Source organism: Rhinopithecus bieti, unplaced genomic scaffold (genome assembly GCF_001698545.2).
Source record: "Rhinopithecus bieti isolate Rb0 unplaced genomic scaffold, ASM169854v2 scaffold_2432, whole genome shotgun sequence".
Lineage (NCBI taxonomy): Eukaryota > Metazoa > Chordata > Mammalia > Primates > Cercopithecidae > Rhinopithecus > Rhinopithecus bieti.
This window is the reverse complement of record NW_016804136.1, coordinates 3,169,959-3,189,308: the sequence shown is the minus strand read 5'-3', so window position 1 is coordinate 3,189,308 and position 19,350 is coordinate 3,169,959. Positions and strand designations below refer to the sequence as shown.

The following is a 19,350-nucleotide window of genomic DNA, read 5'->3' as shown; positions in this document are numbered from 1 at the left end:
CCAGGCTAGAGTGCAATGGCACGATCTTGGCTTACTGCAAGCTCCGCCTCCTGGGTTCACGCCATTCTCCTGCTTCAGCCTCCCGAGTAGCTGGACTACAGGCGCCCGCCATCTCGCCTGGCTCATTTTTTGTTTTGTATTTTTAGTAGAGACGGGGTTTCACCGTGTTAGCCATAGCCAGGATGGTCTCGATCTCCTGACCTCGTGACCCGCCCACCTCGGCCTCCTAAAGTGCTGGGATTACAGGCGTGAGCCACCGCGCCCGGCCTGGGTTTATTGTTTCAAAGCCTTATAGTCTCAAAGTTCTGGGAGCTAGAAGTCCACAATCAAGGAGTCAGTGGTGCTGGTTCCTTCTGAGAGTTGTGGAGAAGGGATCCATCCCAGGGCTGTGTTTTTGGCTTGTGGATGGCCGTATTCTCCCTGAATGCCCTCAAATGACATTCCCCCTGTGTGCATATCTCTGTGTCCAAAGATCCCCCTTTCCTAGGCACACAACCTTATTGGCCTGGACCCCCCTCTTCAGTCATGACTTTATCTTAACTAATTACATCTGCAACCACCCAAATAAGGTTACATCCTGAGTTATTGAGGGATAGAACTTTAACACATAAATATGAGGTTTGGGGCACAGTTGAACCGATAATAGAGGATTTAGCTGGATAAACTCCATGGAGGAAAGAGGTTTAAAATGTGAGCAGTAGATGGAAGGGGAACGATGGAAGCAAAAGGCATGTTTAGGAATGTTGATTTTGAGATGGCGGTAACACACCCACTATGCATTCCTGTGGTGTGCAGGGATGGTTAAGGAGAGCTTCTGGGCTGGATGGTGAGAAGGCGCAGAGAATGAGGAGGACATAAGGAGGCATGGGAATAGCAGGAGGCCTTGGGCCTTGCATGTCAAAGTGTGGGCAAAATTTAGAGCCAGGAATCTGGAGACTGTATGCAGGGTGGCTTGGATCAGGCAGTTTCCAGGCCTGGGAATTGGGCAGGATCCTTTGGAGGAAACCTAGTCTGAGCCAAAGAGCTAGGCTAAGATGGTGAGAGTGGCCATGAACAAACGCTAATTCGTGGGAAACTGTGGTGGAAATACCATCAACACATATAGAACAAAAGAAAGTCATCAAACATACCTGGCAGACTGAATCTGTAGAAAATGACATCAGGATGCAAGGCTGATGGGGAATGTTTGGGAACATTGATTTTGAGATGGTGATAACACATCCACTATGCCTTCCTATGTGCCAGGCTCCAGGGATCCAGCAATAAATGAGACACAGTTCCTGCCCTCAAAGAGATCACTGCCTCACAGAGGAAGACAAACAGGACTCAAGCAAGGGTGTTGCAGTATAGCCGGTGCTCAGAAGTGGGCAGCATGGGAGGAGAAGGCCCAGAAGTGGGCAGCATGGGAGGAGAAGGCCCAGCTCAGCCTAGTGGGAGGCTTCCTGATGCACGCATTGTTTCCAGACTCCAGGAACTGTGGGGGAGGGAGGGAGAAGGGCGTTCTGGGCAGAGGACGTGGCTTGGGCAGGGCAGGGCAGGGAGGAGGACATCATAGGAGCTTCCAAGAACTGCAAGGAGCTCCCAGGCTGGGATCCCAGAGCATGTGTTGGTGGTGGTATCAGTAGTGTTGGGGGAAGAACTAGAAAGGAAAGTAGGACCTCATCCTGGGGAATCCTGCTTTCTAAGCAATATGTCCTGCAGGCCCCAGGAGGGTGTGTGATGGGATTTGAGTGGAAATGAGGGGTCAGTCCATAGTTGTGACTTGGGAATTACATGTGGAGAAGGCAAGGAGAGAAAGAAAATGAATGAAGGCACTCATACAGCAGGAACATCAGGAAAGAAAAGAAGAGGCTAGAGAACGAGGCTTACAGTATGTCTCTCTCAGGGGTCAGCAGAAGACACAGAGAGAAGAACCAGAAAGGCAAGTAGGTGGAAAAGAGTGCAGCATGGAAGGTGCTCCAGATGCAGCAAAGCTGCTGAGCAGGCAGAGGGATGAAAAGGAACCGGAGTATTCAGTAGGAGAGGGCTCTTTTGGGGTTGGGCCTTTTCTTTAAACATTTACCTTTGTCCTTCTCTGACACTTGCTCGTGTTGTCCATGTCGGGGGACTAGATGAGGCACTCTGCTACTGTTGTTCAAACAGGAGAGGAAAAAAAAAAAAAGATACAATTCTTACAAAATGATTAATCCTCAGAGAAAACCCTGAAAAAGTCATTCCCACCAATTTTAGACACATTCTGGTGTTCAGTCGGATTGCATTGCCATAGCAACCACTCTTCCATAACCACATAAACAGGAGCTTTACAATAACAAAATAATGAAGCTTACAGCCTGAGAATTGAGAACTTTCTCCAGTGGGGTTACCAGGTAGGAGAGGCTCTTGGTATTTTCCATTTATATAGTGTAAGGTTGGCACCTTCTCTGGTGACCTTCTATAGGGTCGGGGTGGGGCATCTTAAAACTGCTCTTGGAAGCATGTATATTTACTTTGTATGTATACATACATACATATACAGACACATAGACACACACACTTATAGCTGACTGTAAGTTTGTTGTCAGTCTACGATGTAAAGTACTTACCAAAAGAGCTAATGTGATATTAAGAAATTTATGTTATAAAACAATGAAATTTAAAGCCACCCATGATTCTATTTTCCAGTGATAACCAGCACTAGCATGTTTATGTATAAATGTAAGTATAAACATAGGTATTAAAATATACATGCACATATACATACATACACACACATATACAATATACATATGTAAAACAAACTTGAGAATATGCATGCTGTACTATTTTGTATGCTGTTTTCTTCCCTTTAACAATATGTTTCAGTTACCTATTGCAGCATCAAAACAACTTCAAAACTTGTGTGCTGAAACAATCACCATTTTGGTTTCCCATGATTCTGTGGGTCAGGAACCTGGGCAGACATGGTGGGCATGACTCATCTCTGCTCCACTGTATTTGGACCTTCAGGTGGGAGATCTCAAACAAGTGAGGACTTAGGCCATCCAGTATGGCTCGTTCACTCACATGGTGGGACCTCAGTGTTCCTTCATGGAACCTCCTTCTCCAGCACTTTCTTGTCTTCCAGGGCCTCTCCATATGGCCTTTCTTTTCAGCAGGGTAACCTGGAAATCTAACATGGCAACTCAGGGCTCCAAGAGCACAAAAGAAGCTGCTGTTGGATCTTTTTAGCACCTGGGATCAGAGATCCTAGAACGGAACTCCCTCCACATTCCATTGGTCAGTGCAGTCACAGGCCTGGCTCACATTCAGTGAAATAGAGGAATAGACTCCACATCTCAGGGAGGAGGGACTCACATAGGGACGGAAAGAATTCATGGCAGCCATCTTTGGAAACTGGCTAGCACACAAGATCAATCATGAGTCATTCCCATATCATTCTGTACTCTTCAGAAGCATAGCTTTTAGCGGTTGCAGAGATTTTTTTTTTTTTACTACATTTGTACTATTTCATCTAACCAAACCAGTCATTGCAATCTTAGGCTGTATTCATAGACTCATAGTGCCTAGTAAGGCAAACTGATATCCACATTCTAGCCTACCCTGATAGACCATCAGACCTCTCTAGAGGACTGAATATTTTTATGGTCGCTGTGGTTTACAATGGACATGGACAACCTGGAACTTGTTTGAGAGTTGGTGAGAGGCCTCACAGCCACATTATGGAGAAATGAAGATACTGTGCATATTTGTTGGAGAAGGGAAGGGAAAGGTGAAGAAGAGCTCGTTGTACTAAATAGCTCAGTTCTGTTGTGGGAAGAGGTGTGAAGTTAATTTTGAATGGCTTCAAGAGGTAGCCCTAGGACTAATGGGAGGAAGTTATAGGAAGTCTTTAAAGTGTGGAATACATTAATTACTAGTGGTCAAACCTGACCAAACTGGAATCGAATTGACTTAAAAGTGATTGGGTTTCCTTTCCCTGGAACTGTCTGGACAGGGAGTTAGTTGAGACACTATAGGGGAGATAAGAGCTTTAGTCATCTGGTTGATTAAACGACCTTCATTAGCTCTTCCAATACTTGGTTTTTATATTTAAATAGATTTCTACCACAGAGGATGTGTGCATGTGGGGATACCCCCTACTGACCCTCTTCCTAACAAGAATTGCTAGGTGGCCAGTAGGGGGTGGGCATTTTTTTTTTTCAATGTTTTGTTAATTCCTTAAAAGTTCCATGATGCATCAAGGACAGAAACTATTCATTTATTCAGAAAGAGAAAAAAGGAAAAACAACTGATGAAGCATCCATTAAATTTTTAATTCTCTAAGAAATTAAACCAAACATTTCCTACATTAGCCAGCAGCTACTTGGACTGCGTAGAACTTTTTTTTTTTTTTTTTTTGAGCCAGAGTCTCACTCTGTCACCAAGCCTAGAGTGCAGTGGCGTGATCTCGGCTCACCGCAACCTCTGCCTCCCAGGTTCAAGCATTTCTCCTGCCTCAGACTCCCAAGTAGCTGGGATTATAGGCACCCAACACCACGCCAAGCTAATTTTTGTATTTTTAGTAGAGACGAGGTTTCACCATGTTGGCCAGGCTGGTCTCGACCTCCTGACCTCAGGTGATCCACCCGCCTTGACCTCCCAAAGTGCTGGGACTTCAGGCGTAAGCCACGCACTCGGCCAGAATTTTTAAAGTTGGGAAAAATCTTAACCGTCATCAATGCCAAGCATTGCACATTTTTAAAATGAGACTACTAAGTCCAGAAGAGCTCAGTGACTTGCCCAAGGTCATACAGAAGATCGATGGTAAAATAAAAATTAGAACCAAAAATCTCTCAATTCTAGTACAAATTCGTTTGCTTCAATTCAGCAACAACAAATTAAACGAAAAGTACCCACTGGAGCTCAATCTTCAAACATACATTAGTGTGTGTATGTGTATGTGTATGTGTGCGTGTGTGTGTGCATGCAGATATGTATGTGTCAATTAAATTACATTAAAGCAAAATGTTAAGATGTAATTAAAGAGAATCAATCCATAAATTATGCTATTAGGAAATATATTTCATTCCAATCAGATTATGGCAAAGTTTCTGACTTTAAGATGTAGGTACAGTTCAAAATACAAAACTGTTAGAGTCAGAGAACATATTTAGGGCTGATTTGTAGAACAATAGAAGGCTCTAAGTAAATGTCACTAAAACCTCGCTATTTATGCTGGCCAGTAGAGTGAGGCTTGATCAAATGCTCATGAAGTCCCGGGCCCATGAAGAGTCATATCTCATTGCTTCTATCTTGGAAGGATATAGCCATAACTATTTCTCACCAACATGTGTTTCCGCATGACAGACCTTTTTTTCCTTTAATGATGAGGAGTACTCTGCCCACCAGGAGTCACAGAATCTATGGACAGGGAGGAATTTCTATGGAACAATAGCTCTCAACGCTTAATGTACACACGAATCTCCTGGAGAGCTGTTGAAATGCAGATTGTGAATCAGTAGGTCTGGGGTACTGCTGAGATTCTGCTTTTCTAGCAAGCTTCCAGGCGATGCTGATGCTGCTGGTCCAGGGACCACACTTTCAGTTGCAAGATGGCCCAAGTTGTCTGATCCACTCCTCTACCTTCACTTGAAATATGACCGATGAGGCCAAATTATTTGGAGAAAAGATGATAAAATGTTCTAGCAATACAAATTTTACTTACACAAATAAGCCATACCAGTCATTCAGATCATTTATGATGACAAAAAAGTTGTCTTAAAAAGCATTTTCTTGTAATTGACCCCAATTCCCTCTGCCTCCACATAAAGTCTTTTCTTATTATGTCATATGTGACATCTGTGGCAGAGCCATCACTTCCACAGGTCAGTGGTCCTCAGCCTTGGCTCATGTTCAAGTCACATGGAAGGCTTTGAATACTTCCAGTGTTCTGCCCACACCTTCCAGATCATTTAATCACAGTTTGTAGACATGGGGCCTGGGCATCAGTATTTTTTAAAGCCCCCCAGGTGATTTCAATAAGCAGCCAAGGTTGAGAACCACTAGTCTACCTTTTCTTTCTATGCCCCTGGGAATATAAGACACGTGGGACAAGTGTGACCAGCTCAATTCCTTTGCTAGCCTTCATTTATTCAATAGATCTTTCCTGAATATCTATTTTTTTTGCCAGGCAATGGGTTGCATGTTGGGGATGAACAGTGAACAAGAAACAACGTTTAGGTGGGAGAACATGTGCGTAGCAAGTATATCCGTGCTTATGAAGCTGGGCTTCTCCCCTGTGCTTCCCACGTGCTGCTCTGAGGCCTGCCTCCAGCTGGCTGAAGAGGTGGGCCTTTTGATCCAGTGCTCCTGGCCCTGGCCCTTCTGTTTTGACATTTTTCAGGACCCTTACAAAACTCTGCTCTTGTTGTTGTGCATCTCACTGTATAACTTCCTAGAGTAATTAGAAAATGTATTCATACATCCCAGCCTTCACTGGAAGAAGGAAAATCTAGATTTTATTTTTTTGCTCATGTGCCAACTTTCCCTTCCACTCGTCTCAGTGACTCCCCCTGCCCACCACTTATGGGTCTTTCTACTCCATGGAATATGTTCCTTTGTCCTCGGCATCGTGGTCTTTTCTGGGTTGCGACGGGCAAGCCTCAGCAGTCAGCTCCAGATCCACAGGCACATTGCTTAGAGCATATCAAGTGAGGTCCATGAACCTGCAAAATGGGTGTCACTTAGGATCTTATTCAGAATGTAGAATCTCAGGCTCTGGTCCAGTCCTACAGAATCTGCATTTTCACCAGATCCCAATGTGACTCATACGCACATTACAGTTTGAGAAGCTCATGGAGAACTTTGAGGAATGGAGAGTTATCACGTACCTTAGAATTCCACTCTCATATATGGATTTTCAGATTCACTTTTGAAAATGTTGATTTATAGTTTTTTCAAAGTTTAACAGTTTAATGATCTAATGCTCAAATACTCTGTGTTCTTAACTAGACAACAGACTATAAACTTTGGGGTCTAGTCCTGGCAGCACAACTAATATTCTGCTGTAAACACTGAAGTCTCTGATTTGTCTGCTTGTTCAGATGGAACGCATCCCTGTCCCACACCAACAAGGCAACAAAGGTGTCTGTGTGTGGGGCCAAATGTTTCCCTTTAAAAGGCTTTGAATTTGCTCAAACACTAGGAACAGTGCTTGGTTTAGGTCCCAGAGTTCTTGGCACATAAAGTATACAAGACAATTTTGGACTGAAAACTTCTTAGGGCACTGGTAACCTTGATCAAAGAGAAAAACTTTCTGAACGCCCGATTTAGTATAGAACTGCATTTAGATAGTCCTGACAGTCTGGGTTAATGCAAAACATACTTCTACCTTGCCAAGCAGCTGAACAAGTTGACCTGTTGGGCAGAGTTCTTTGGTGTTGCCCACTTAAACAACAGATAATGTCTGCCAAGCACAGCAATATTAAATTTAGCAGTTATAAGCTTTTTATTCCCTTGGCAATAAGTGTTCAAGTTCAGGGGATTTTTAAGACAGTCCTCATTTACAACAATAAAATCATGTCCTAGAATGGCAGTCCTCAACCTTGACTGTACATCTGAATTTCAGGAAGCTTTTAAATTTTACTGTGTCCTGGGTTCCTCAAGAGATGCTGACTTAATTCACCTGGGGTAAGACTTGGGTTATAGTGTGTATAGGGCTCTCCAGGTGATTTCAACATGCAGGCAGCCTTGAGAGCCACTTTCATAGAGGAAGAGTCCTGGCTTCTAACTTGCCAGTGTTCGAGTATCCAGTGAATCTCATAACCACGGCCCATTATTTAGAAATATTTAAAAAGTGTGACTTACGAGCTGAGTCTCCTTGAAAGAATCACTTAAATTCCATAAGCCTCAATTTCTTCTCTACAATAAGGGTAATTATTACATTAGAGGGTAGTTGTGGGGATTTAAATAAAATATGTAAGGTGACTAGGACAGCATCTAGCATGTCACAAGCACTCCACAAAATGGTAATTGTTACAAAGAGCTGCAGAAATGGCCCTATTTTGTACAGTCAGAAATGGAACATGGTGTCCTCTGAATCTAGTGCTGGTATTATGGTAAAGGCTTTGACAAAGGAATTTTCTGTGAAGTTATGCTATTGAACCCACAGATGACACCTAAAATAAGACCAAGGAATGCTATTTCCTCATTGTTCTTTTCTGTCTTAAGATGAAACAGAATAAAGCAGCTGTCACTAAAGTAGATTAGTCATGCATAATACCTACTTACTCCTCATGGAAAAAGAAACCCAACATAGAAATCTATTAAGAAGAAAACTGTTATAAAGTGTATGAGGACATCCAAGGAGAAAGTAATGTGTCCCAAATTTGAGAATTAGGTTGATTCCCTTTTTTAAAGAGTATTGATGCTATAAGCCTACGAAAGCCCACAAAGCAAATTGAAGTAAATGTGTGACGAGTAATCCACCTCATGGAAAGCTAGTTAGAAATCTCTTGGCTTGTTGTTGTGCTTTTTTTTTATTTATTTAATTTCAAGCTATTAATCAGATATCTTAAAATAAATGTCTTTTCTATTTTTTTCTTTTTAAAACCTCTGTTTATTTTATGTGAACATATGATGAATTTATGTGTGTGTATATATATCACATATTTAAATATAAAGCAGGATTTTGAAAATAGAGCAGCAGCACTTTAGAATCAAAGGAATTCTGCTACAATGAATGGTGTAATATCCAAAATGAGATGAGAACATCAAAATATCACACATTCAATTGAAATTACTCCATTGGTTCTCAATCAAAATGCTAACTCTACACTATTCTTCCAGAAGTCACAACAGGGGTACCCATGTTCTCAAATTTTTATTTTTTTTAATTTAGACATTTTAGCTGAGTTAAAAAACTCCCATTAAAATAAATTCTAATATGTAGGATTTGTTTTCCTAAATAATTAAGCTGCTTGTGGAATAACTTGAATATATGTGTAATGTTAACTGAGCTCTGGTCTCATTCTAACTTCTCTTTTATCCTGTTTCCAGAGTGGTCTTTAGAAAACAGAGAGCTGGTTATATGATTTCACCACTCAAAAAAATCTTTAACCATTTCAAATCAATGTTCTTAACTCTACATTCAAGACCCCCCCACAAATCCAGCCACAAACGACTCTCTGGTTCTAACTTGCCCTAAACGTTCTGTGGTGCCCATCTCTGCACTATTGCTCCCTTGGGCTCTTCCAAGAATACCCTTTCCACTTCATATCTGCCTTTATAAACCTTATCCAATTCTTACTCCTCAGCTCAAGCGATAAAGCCTTTATAGGGCAGCCTCAATTCCCACCCCATCCCACTTTCATCTTAATTTTCCTTCTTCCCCACTTGGTGTTTCATGGAATTTCATATCATTGTGTCACCCTTAATTACACCTTTCCTTATGTTAACAAATGTTTAGGAAGCTATAGTGAATAATTCTCAAGGGAAAAGACCATATATACTTTGAGCCAGACTAGACCTGAGTTACAACTCTGGCTCTTAAGCAAGTTGAATTAATTTTTCTGAATTTCAACTTCTTCATCTGTAAACTGAAGAAAATACTTGCATGGATTAGTAGAGGAGAGTTTATGAGACTATGCAGGTGAAGGTCTCCAGTGAGGGACAGCTATTAGTACCACAGTTATTTAGATCATCTTTCCCACTAGTCCATTAACAGTATCTTGCCGCATCTTACCCTCCATAGTGTTTTCTGAATTGAATGGAAGCAGCCCAAATTGACAGCATCTGCTGCCTGGCTCTTACTGAGCTATTAGATTTTCAACATCTGTTTTGAATTTCAGAAAGAAATTTCCATTTTTAGGCAACAGAAGCATTTTCCTGTTGTATTTCAATATGTCTCAATCCTGAAATGATTAGAACTTCTGCTTGATTGAATCCAACTCAGCAAAGCCATGGAGAACAGCCCAGCCTATGAATATGTCTACTTTACCTAGGCTTAAGAGACCTTAACCCTCTGTACACAGAGCCTGGGCAACAAAAAACACTGTGTGAGGTTTTAATAACATCATCCTTTGGCTCAGATGTTTCAATAGCAACAATAACAGAGCTTGGAAAGCTCTTAATTACCCACGATATTGGGAGAGAGGGAGAGCCCAGGTCATAGAAACCCTGGTTTGCTTTGATGTCTAGAGTGCTGATAGCTACACAAGATGAATTTATAATATGTTTTTAATAACAATTATTGAGTCTCTTTTCTGGGTTCCCAATTCCTTTATAAAATTCCAAAAAGAAGCAGCCAGTCTTGTCTCCAGTTGCTTCTGAATGATTTCCTATGGAAAGCAGCATTTTCCAAACCACCATGCTTCATGGATTCCCTGAGTCTTTCTTTATCCCTTTTCAATGTAAACGCAACATAGAGGGAACATTAAGGGAAAATCATGGCATGGGGTGGAAGCCTCAACTTTCAGAGGAAGATCTTCTGGCTGTCAGAAATATGTCAGAAATACCATGGGAACATAAAACCAACCATGCTAATTATGAGACATAATTGAGGTTATGTTTTATGTGTCAAAATGAGTAACTCAGTTGTATCCATCAAGATAAAAAATAAAATCAGGTGAAAAGAAAAGGGGGGGGACAGAGTTGTCAAGATTCCAGAAGTAGAAGAAACTATCTTGCTGCAGTGTACAGCAGTTTTTCAGCACCAAGGACAGAGCCTCGTGGGGTTTAATGCCCACCCATCCTACATACTTAATGAATTTTTAATGTTTCGAAATTTTCACTCAGATGTTTATATACTCATCTACATATTGTTTTTCTGAGCCCTAGTTACACGTCAGACAGTATGATAGACAAAGAGTCACCAGCCACTTAACAGCTCTCAAGGTAAAGCTGAAGCAGGAGATGAGTAAGATAGGCAAGTTAATAAAAATTATAACACTATATGACAAGCACTATTACATAGTTGTGTACAAGTCATGTGGGAACCAATGAAGGGAATGCTTAACTCTGACTGGTGTAAAGGAAGACTTTACAAAGGAGTTGACATTTGAGCTGGATATTGAAGAATGGGTGAAATTTGCAAGACAAAGAAGAAACACCATGAAAGAGTGCACAATATGGTCAGGGATGTCTGGAAATGTAACCTGATGTGTCTGAAACATAGAGTAAATAGGGAAATGAGGAATAGGTAGATAAAATCACCAAAGGCTTGTATTCCAAGTTAAGGGCTTATCTTCCAAGTTATGAATGGTAAGCTTTATCCTGGGGAAACAGAAAGCCCTTGAGTGGTTTTGAGTAGGGATATGATCTGATCAGATTTGTGTTTCAGAAAGATAATTTAGATGCAAGGGGGAAATTAGACGGAAAAGAAGAAGTGAGAGGTCAAAGGGTAGAAGAGGGTGATATTTCTCCAGATTTTCTGGGACTGAGGGGCAGCTCCAACATAAACATGGTTACACAGGGAGAATTTATTTGGCCCAGCTTCCATTAGCTGTTTACCAGTGTTTCACATGTGAATTGTGTCTCTTCAGATTCCTCCAAGAAGATAAAAGATGTCTTGACTGAATTTAATGAGGGTGGGAGCCTCAAACAATATGACCCACATGAGGTAAGAACAGTTTCATTTTAAGCCTTTAAAAACCCCTGTGTTTTAGCCTTTCCATAATTTGTTTCCCTCTTGGAGACTCCACTTGCCTTGAAGAACTTGCTCTTCAGCATGTTTCCTCCTAAGTTTCAAGTGAACCATTTGTGCTACCTGGCATCATATGTTTCCCAAGCCCATACACTCGTCCCACTGTCCTAGAAGACTACCACTACTTCTCCTCTGCTCAGATCTCTCACCCCTCCTCTCCTCGTCCTCAGTTAATAACTGAGTTTTCTACTTCACTGAGAAAAGAGAAACAAACAGAACAGATCTTTCACAAGCTCCCTCACCCCGTATGCCCACCTATGTGTACCTTTTCTTCTGTAACCGGAGATGAACTCTCCATGCTCCTGTCTAAGTCCACCTCCCCAACATATGCACACAACCCCATCCTCTTTTGGCCTACTGACAGGCATTACTTCAGCAACACGTCTTCCCCAGACTCCCTTTCCCTCCCTCTGCCTCCCTCCTTTTCTTTCTGTATCTCTACCTCCGTCTCCTTCATATCAACTTTCTTCTGTATGTTTTATTTTTCCCATCACCATGTAAACATTCTGTTACTTCTTCTATATTAAAAAACATTTTCCTGACTCCACTTCCTCCTCTAGGTACCACCTCATTTCCCTCCTGTGTTTTATAGCAAAACTGAACAAAATACTTGTCTATACTCATTGCCTCCAAATTCTGTTCTTCCTACTTTCTCGAAATGCCTTGCATCAATCTGTAGCCTTCACTCCTCCACTCAAACCACTAGTCAAGATAGCCAAGGGCCTCCCTATAGCTAAATCCAATAGCAGTTTTGCTCAACATCACTGAACATGGTCGGTCAAGTCATCCTCCATTTTCTTCACTTGGTTTTAAGACGCTACATCCTCCTGATTTCTTCTTACCCCTCTACTTGACATTTACACTTAAAAATCAAATAGGCTTCTCAAACTTAACATGAACTAAAATGATGTGTCCTTAATTTTCCCCTATAAAACCTGTTTATTCAGCAGTCTTCCCCATTTCAGTAAATGACAACTCTATCCTTCAAGTTATTCAACCTGAAACTGTGCAGTCATCATCAACTTTTGTCCTTCTCTCACATCCCACATCCAATTCATTGGCAAATTCTGTTAGATCTACCTTCAAAATATATCCAAAATACAGACACATCTCACCACTTGCACTGCTAGCATCCTGACCTGACTCATCACCATACTTTGCCCAGATTATTGCAAGAGTCTCCTAACTGGTCTCCCTGCTTCTGCTCTTGATGCTTCAGTCTATTCTTCACACACATCCTGAGTAATCTGTCAAAATTTATGTCAGAGCTTGTCGCTGCTCTATTCCACAATCTGCCATGGTTCCCCCCATCCCTACTCAGAGTAAACATGAAGATCATTACAATCTGCACCTCCCCCAGCTCTCTGACCTCATCTCTTGCTACTCTCCCCATCTTCAGCATATTAGCCTTCTTGATGCTATCAAACAAGCCGGTGTCACCATAACCTCAGCACCATTGCTCTTGCTGTTACTGTTTCTTAGAATGTTCCTCCTCAGCACATCACATTATCCATTACCTTACCACCTTCCAGTCTATGCTCAAGTCACCTTCTCAGTGATCATCACCTTCTTCATCTAATACTTGAAGCCCTCTTTCCCGACACTTCCTATCCCCCTGCTCTGCATTATTTTCCTCCTAAGTACTTCTCACCACCTGTCACACTATATGATTTACTTAATTGATTGTCTCTCCCACTAGCATGTTTTTATTCACTGCTGTGTCTTCAGTGCCTGAAAAAGTATCTGGCTCATAGCAGACATTCAATAAATATTTGTGGACTGAATAAATGAATACAAGACCTCCCCCTACTTTCAAATTCAGTGAATCTAACATTTCTTGGGCTTCTATGCGCTGTACTGGGCACTGTAGAAGGCATAAAAATATAGAAGCACAGTTCCTGCCCTCCAGGACTTATTTCCTACTGGCCGGGTCAGGTTTGACAGCCATGACCTTGGAATTATACGGTCTTAGGTTAGACTTCTACCTCTGCCATCAACAAGTGGTCTTCGATGATATTTCATATCTTTGAGCCTCACTCTCCTCATCTATAAACTGTACATAACAAAAAAAGCCTCAAAGTTTGTGGATGAGTGAATTAAATGAGAGGATCTTTGCAAAGTGGCTAACACTCTACAAGCACTTAAAAATTTGTACCTGTTGTTATCCCTCTTCCATCCCCTTTCCCCAGAATGTTTTTAACTCAATTCCGTTTTCCCTGCTCCTGAGTCCTTTTATAAAGACTAACCACAGAAAAGTGACTGATCTGCAGGATTAACTCAGAGAGAGACTGGCCACTTTCTTATTCACATTGTCATCCATTGAACAAAACTGATCAACACCTTCTCTGCTGGACACTGGAAATGAATCAACAGAGCCTGTGCCCTCAAGGTACACCTAAGAGGGGCTTTGGATAAAATGCACCAGTTGCAGAGAGAATGAAGCAGGAGGAAGGTAGCCAGAACAGGGGTGAGATTGAGAATGCACCATTTCAAAGAACATTCCTGAGGAGAAACCACGCAGAGAAGATAGCAGAACCAGCAAAGAACTCACTGCCCCACATCCCCCACCCCCAGCTCATGACACAGGAACAAAGCCTGGCGGGGGCTGCTAATCAGCTTGTCTGCCCTGGGGCTGATGAGTGGGAGAGGAACAGTTTGGTCAGGGCCACTGCGGGTGTGGAGGCCACAGGAGTTTTCAGAAGCAGGGAGTCGCTTGGCTGCTATGAGCATGTAGCCACCCTCGCCTCTGTCGGGGCTGGCCCCCACTTTTTGTACGCCAGGCACTGCTGAGTCCCAAGGGAGCTCTGCCACTCTGATTTTGTTCTCTCACACAGTGCAGCTGACTTCTAGTAGGTGTAATGTCATGGCACGGGGGTTAGGGAAACAAGAAGGGTTTAATTTCTCTAGAGTTTGATGGCTTACTGCTGCTAAAATATCTCAATGAGAAACGAGTTAGCTGTGGGAAGGGGCAGATTGCTAGCAAAGGTAGGATGGGAATAAAACTTTACAGAGTGGCAGAGCTGCATCTGGCCGTGATGAACATGCGCTTGCCCATCAGCACCAAGTGATTCTCTGGAGAACAGAGTGGTGGCAGACAGCTAGAGAGTGGACAAAACCCAAAAGAGCAAAAGAGGCAGGTGGCTTGGTGGCACTGTGAGCCTGGACCCAGACACCTGAGCACAAAGCCCAGCTCTGCCACATGCTTTGTGATCTTCAGCAAGTTATTTATGTTGTCAAAATTTGTTTTATCCCCAAAACGACAGTAACAGTTCTTCCCCACACTGCTGTCCTGAGAATGAAAGTGCCTGATGCCTGCTAAGCTCTCCATCTAGTTCTCCTCTCTTCTTGGTCTGTGTAAGGATTAACACACTCTCTTTAAGCATGTTGCAGCAGGAGCAAATTGCCCAGCTAATTCCTGCATAAAAGCTGCTGGGGGAAAATAGAGTTCCCTTGGCCTGAACCATGAGTGTGCCTGGGATGTTATTCCAGGTCTCAGAGAATTGCCAGCAAGCCTCATAGTGGTTGGTCATCTGGTTTGGGCATGACCCCTAGCCACTCCCTAGTTAGTCTCCCATGATGCATTTACTAAGCAACTACTCTGTTCCTGGGCTGTGCTTTTAAAGAACTTTTGTATAACCCAGATATCACCTTGAGAGTGTGGCACATTTTTGCATGTCTTTGCCTGCTGAACTTGGAATACTGGAAGGGAGTGTCAGGGAGCACTATGCCAGTTCTGGACCCTGTGACAGATATAGAAGCAGGAGCACTGGACTAGGAGACAGGAGGTCTGGCCTCTGGTTTCACTCTGCTGCTAGCTTGCTGGGGCTCATCACTCAATTTCCCGAGCCTCGGGGGCATCAGAAGACCAAGTCCTCTCTGAGACTTTTCTGGTTTGCAAGTTCTGTGCTTCCAGGTTTATTCTGTGCATCCTGTTCTCTAGGATAGGGACATGCATGGCTGGATAAGTTCCGTCAGTATTATTTTCTAAGTTCTCATAACAGTTTGTCAGTTCTTTTCCTATGGCACTTGCCACTGATGACCATGCATTGCAATTATTTCAATATCTTTACCTCTTATATAACACTGACTCTTTGAAGATATGGACCAATACCTAATTCATTGGTGCCCAGCACTGTTTCTTGTACTTAAGAGGCTCAGGATATATCTATATCTATATCTATATCTATAAATGTATATTTATATATATATAATACATATTTCCCCCCTTTTTCCAATCTGTTTCTTCTTTAGCAAATTGTGAGTGGAGATATATATATATCCATTCAATCTATATATAGATTGAATGGATCCCATAACAGTTGATGACATCCAGGGGCCAGGCACCAGGCTATTCCTGAGGAGCACTGATTAGGGTTCATCATCCATTCAAATACCTAAGAAGAACCTGTGGTGGGTGGTGTGGGGAATTCAAACATGAAAGACGACATTCTCACTACCTTCCAGGAGCTCTGGATCAAGTAGAGAACCAAGGTGTGTCACAAACCACTATATATCAATGCACAGCAGCAGATATGAGTGTCACAAGACAGGAACCAAGGTACCAAGTATAGAAATTCAGGGACAGAAGATCACAAGGCTTTCTGGAAAAGGTGGAATCTGGGTTGGGCCTTAAAGCATGACTGGAACTTTTAACATGTAGAGATGGAAGCAGTTCATGCAGGGCAGAGTGCATGGAGGGTTGGTTGGGAAAGAACACAGAGGTCAGCATGGACAGAGTGCATACATGCACAAGGGGAATAATAGCAGAAAATGCCAGAATCGTCTCAGAGCTTGAAGTAACTACAAATCTAGGTTGGAGGGGATTATCAGAGGCTATGAATTCCAAAGGTCTAGGAGAGTACACAGGATGACCCACTGGACTGTAGAACACTGCATATTAGACTTTCTATTTATATTCATCTAATTGCCACTTGCCAATTTAGTTTTGCAAATATTTTATAATGTATAGTGCAAGAACAGAGAAGTACATCAGCTGATCTCAATTTAGTTCCATGGGCAATTAGAAACCATGGAAAGTTTGTTTTTTGGTGGTGGTGGTGGTGGTTTTTTTTTTTTTTTTTTTTTTGAGACGGAGTCTCGATCTGTCACCCAGGCTGGAGTGCAGTGATGCCATCTCAGCTCACTGCAAGCTCTGCCTCCCAGATTCACGCCATTCTCCTGCCTCAGCCTCCCGAGTAGCTGGGACTACAGGCACCCGCCACCATGCCCAGCTAATTTTTTTGTAATTTTAGTAGAGACGGGGTTTCACCATGTTAGCCAGGATGGGCTCGATCTCCTGACCTCGTGATCCACCTGCCTCAGCCTCCCAAAGGGCTGGAATTACAGGCATGAGCCACTGCGCCCTCCCCATGGAAAGTTTTTGAGTAGAGAAGCAATCTTATCAGAGTTGTGCTTTAGGAAGATCAACAGGGCAAGGATAGGTAAGATAGGTGGGAGGACCAACAGATGGACATGGGGATAAGGAAGCTTTGGAGAGGTATTGCAATGGTCCAGGTGAATTATACGGAACAAAAGTCAGAATCTAGAAATTTTGGTGATGGCAGCAGGGACAATGGACATAGAAAAGGTCTGGATGTGACAGACGTTGCAGAAGAACAGTGGACAGAAGGAAGAGACAAGAACTAGTCTCAGACAACTGACAGTTCAAAGATCAGCCTGTAATGTTGGGAGCATAATGGTGTCATTGGCATTAACAGAAATTGTGGAGTCGGAAAGATCAGCTGGTTTTCAGGGAGCAAGCTAATTGAAGTTTAGAACTTGAAATCTTCTAGTTCAGCACTCACAATTTGCTGAAGAAGAAACAGATTGGAAAAGGAGGGGAAATGCGCTTGGTCTGAGACCAGTCATGAGGTTTGCTGAATCTCATGCTGATCTTGTTTCATGATCTTTTGGCTTTGGTTCTTTACAGCATTATGTTAGACTGTTTAAACTTTCTTTTTATTAGATCATTTAGTACAGTCTGCTTTCCAGAAATATGTTATTCTGATAGTTTTCATTTGATGCTAGCTGAAAGAGATTAATAGTTCACTGTGGAACTGAAAACTACCTTTTAAAATAGTACTTGTCAATTAAAGTGATACAAAAGACAAAGCAAAAGAGCTTTAGAAACAAATTAATGAAGAACAGTGCCATATTATTCAGTCAATCAAAGTAAAGAATGAAGAGAACCAAAACAGAACAACTGCATAGAAAATAGAGAGCTTCAAAAAGAAGACAGGATGAAATGCTGCAGAGAGGCCAAAGATGAGACAGTCTAAAAAGAGATGATTATATCTGTGACCTTCAACAAAGCAGTTTCAGAGGTAATGGGCTAGGATCCAATCCAAATGGGATTAGGGAGGTGAGGAGGCTAATCTGGTCTGTTTGGAGAAATTTGAAAGGAAAGGGGAGAAGGATGGGCCAGTAGCTCTGGTAGACAGTACTTTCTTTGGAATAGGGGACATTTAACATACTTGCAGGTAGATGAAAAGAAAATCCTGGAGGTGCAATCAGAGCCAGCGAGGATGGAATCAAGGATCATAGTGGGTAGGTTACAGTTGGAGAGGAAGGGCTGGGCATGGTGGCTCATGCCAGTAATCCCAGCACTTTGGGAAGCCAAGGCAGGCAGAGCACTTGAGGTCAGTAGTTCAAGACCAGCCTGGTCAACATAGTGAAACCCCATCTCTACTAAAAACACAAAAATAGCTGGGCATAGTGGCACGTGCCTGTAATCCCAGCTACTTGGGAGGCTGAGGCATGAGATTTGCTTGAGGAGGTAGAGGTTGCAGTGAACCGAGATGACGCCACTACACTCTAGCCTGGGTGACAGAGCGAGACTGTCTCAGAAAAAAAAAAAGAAAGAAAGAAAGAAGAGAGGAGGAAGAAAATATTTTGTTATTGTGTATTAGGAGAAAGGAGAAGGATGTGGGAAGAAGGGACATTCTGAGGCGATGAAGCTACAGAGACAGCGAGGGACAGAAATAGTGTGAAATAAAGAGACACAGAGACTTGGGGACAGAAAAGGAACAGAGAGATGGATAGCTGTCACAAGAAATGTGAGTCTACCATTTGCTTCGAGTTCCCCTGATCTGGTAAGAGCCTCTTACCAGATTCAGACTTCCTTCACTCTGCAAAGGAGACGGATAGAACAGTCAAGCCTGGTGCTAAACAGAAATTTATTTGTCAGCCCCCCAGTGGGTTGAGGAGGCCATTACTTGCTTTTAAGGTCAAGATTTTGAACCCAAACTTGTTTATACACATGTAAGCCAGTCTCTGGTTCTGGGAAGTCCCCCAGATCTCCCAGAACAGACAAGGGGTTAAATGCTACCAACATTTTGATGGGCACACCAAGTAGACTCCTGCAAAGGGATTTTATTCTCATGGCTGCTATTATTCACAAAAGCTTGCACAGCAGATCTCAGAGTAGTGCTTCCTCAAATGATTTCCAGGAGCATCTGCCGATTTGATGAAGAATCTGATGCCATCAAAGCACAAGCCAGTGATGACTCACTGCAAACTGTTGTTGTTGTTGAGTGTTTGCTGAGTGCAGCAGCCCTTTCTGGCAAAGCTGCTCCCAGCCTGGGACCAGAAGCCAGGCGGTACCAGGAGAGACACAGCAGGAAGAGGGTCTAGTTTTTGGCATCTCTCTTGGTTCTACCTTCTGTCCTTGGCTTCCTGCTCTTCTCCTGGTG

The 19,350-nt window shown here is 42.6% G+C and overlaps 1 protein-coding gene across 4 annotated transcripts in view; it reads left to right on the top strand.

The window, feature by feature from the left end:
• DGKG (diacylglycerol kinase gamma) overlaps positions 1-19,350 on the top strand; it is a 222,078-nt gene that overhangs the window by 47,253 nt on the left and 155,475 nt on the right. For all 4 annotated transcript variants that reach the window (XM_017866464.1, XM_017866460.1, XM_017866468.1 and 1 more), the window contains exon 3: positions 11,499-11,575. In XM_017866464.1, coding sequence (XP_017721953.1) covers positions 11,499-11,575 — 77 coding nt within the window. The remainder of the gene's footprint in view (positions 1-11,498; positions 11,576-19,350) is intronic.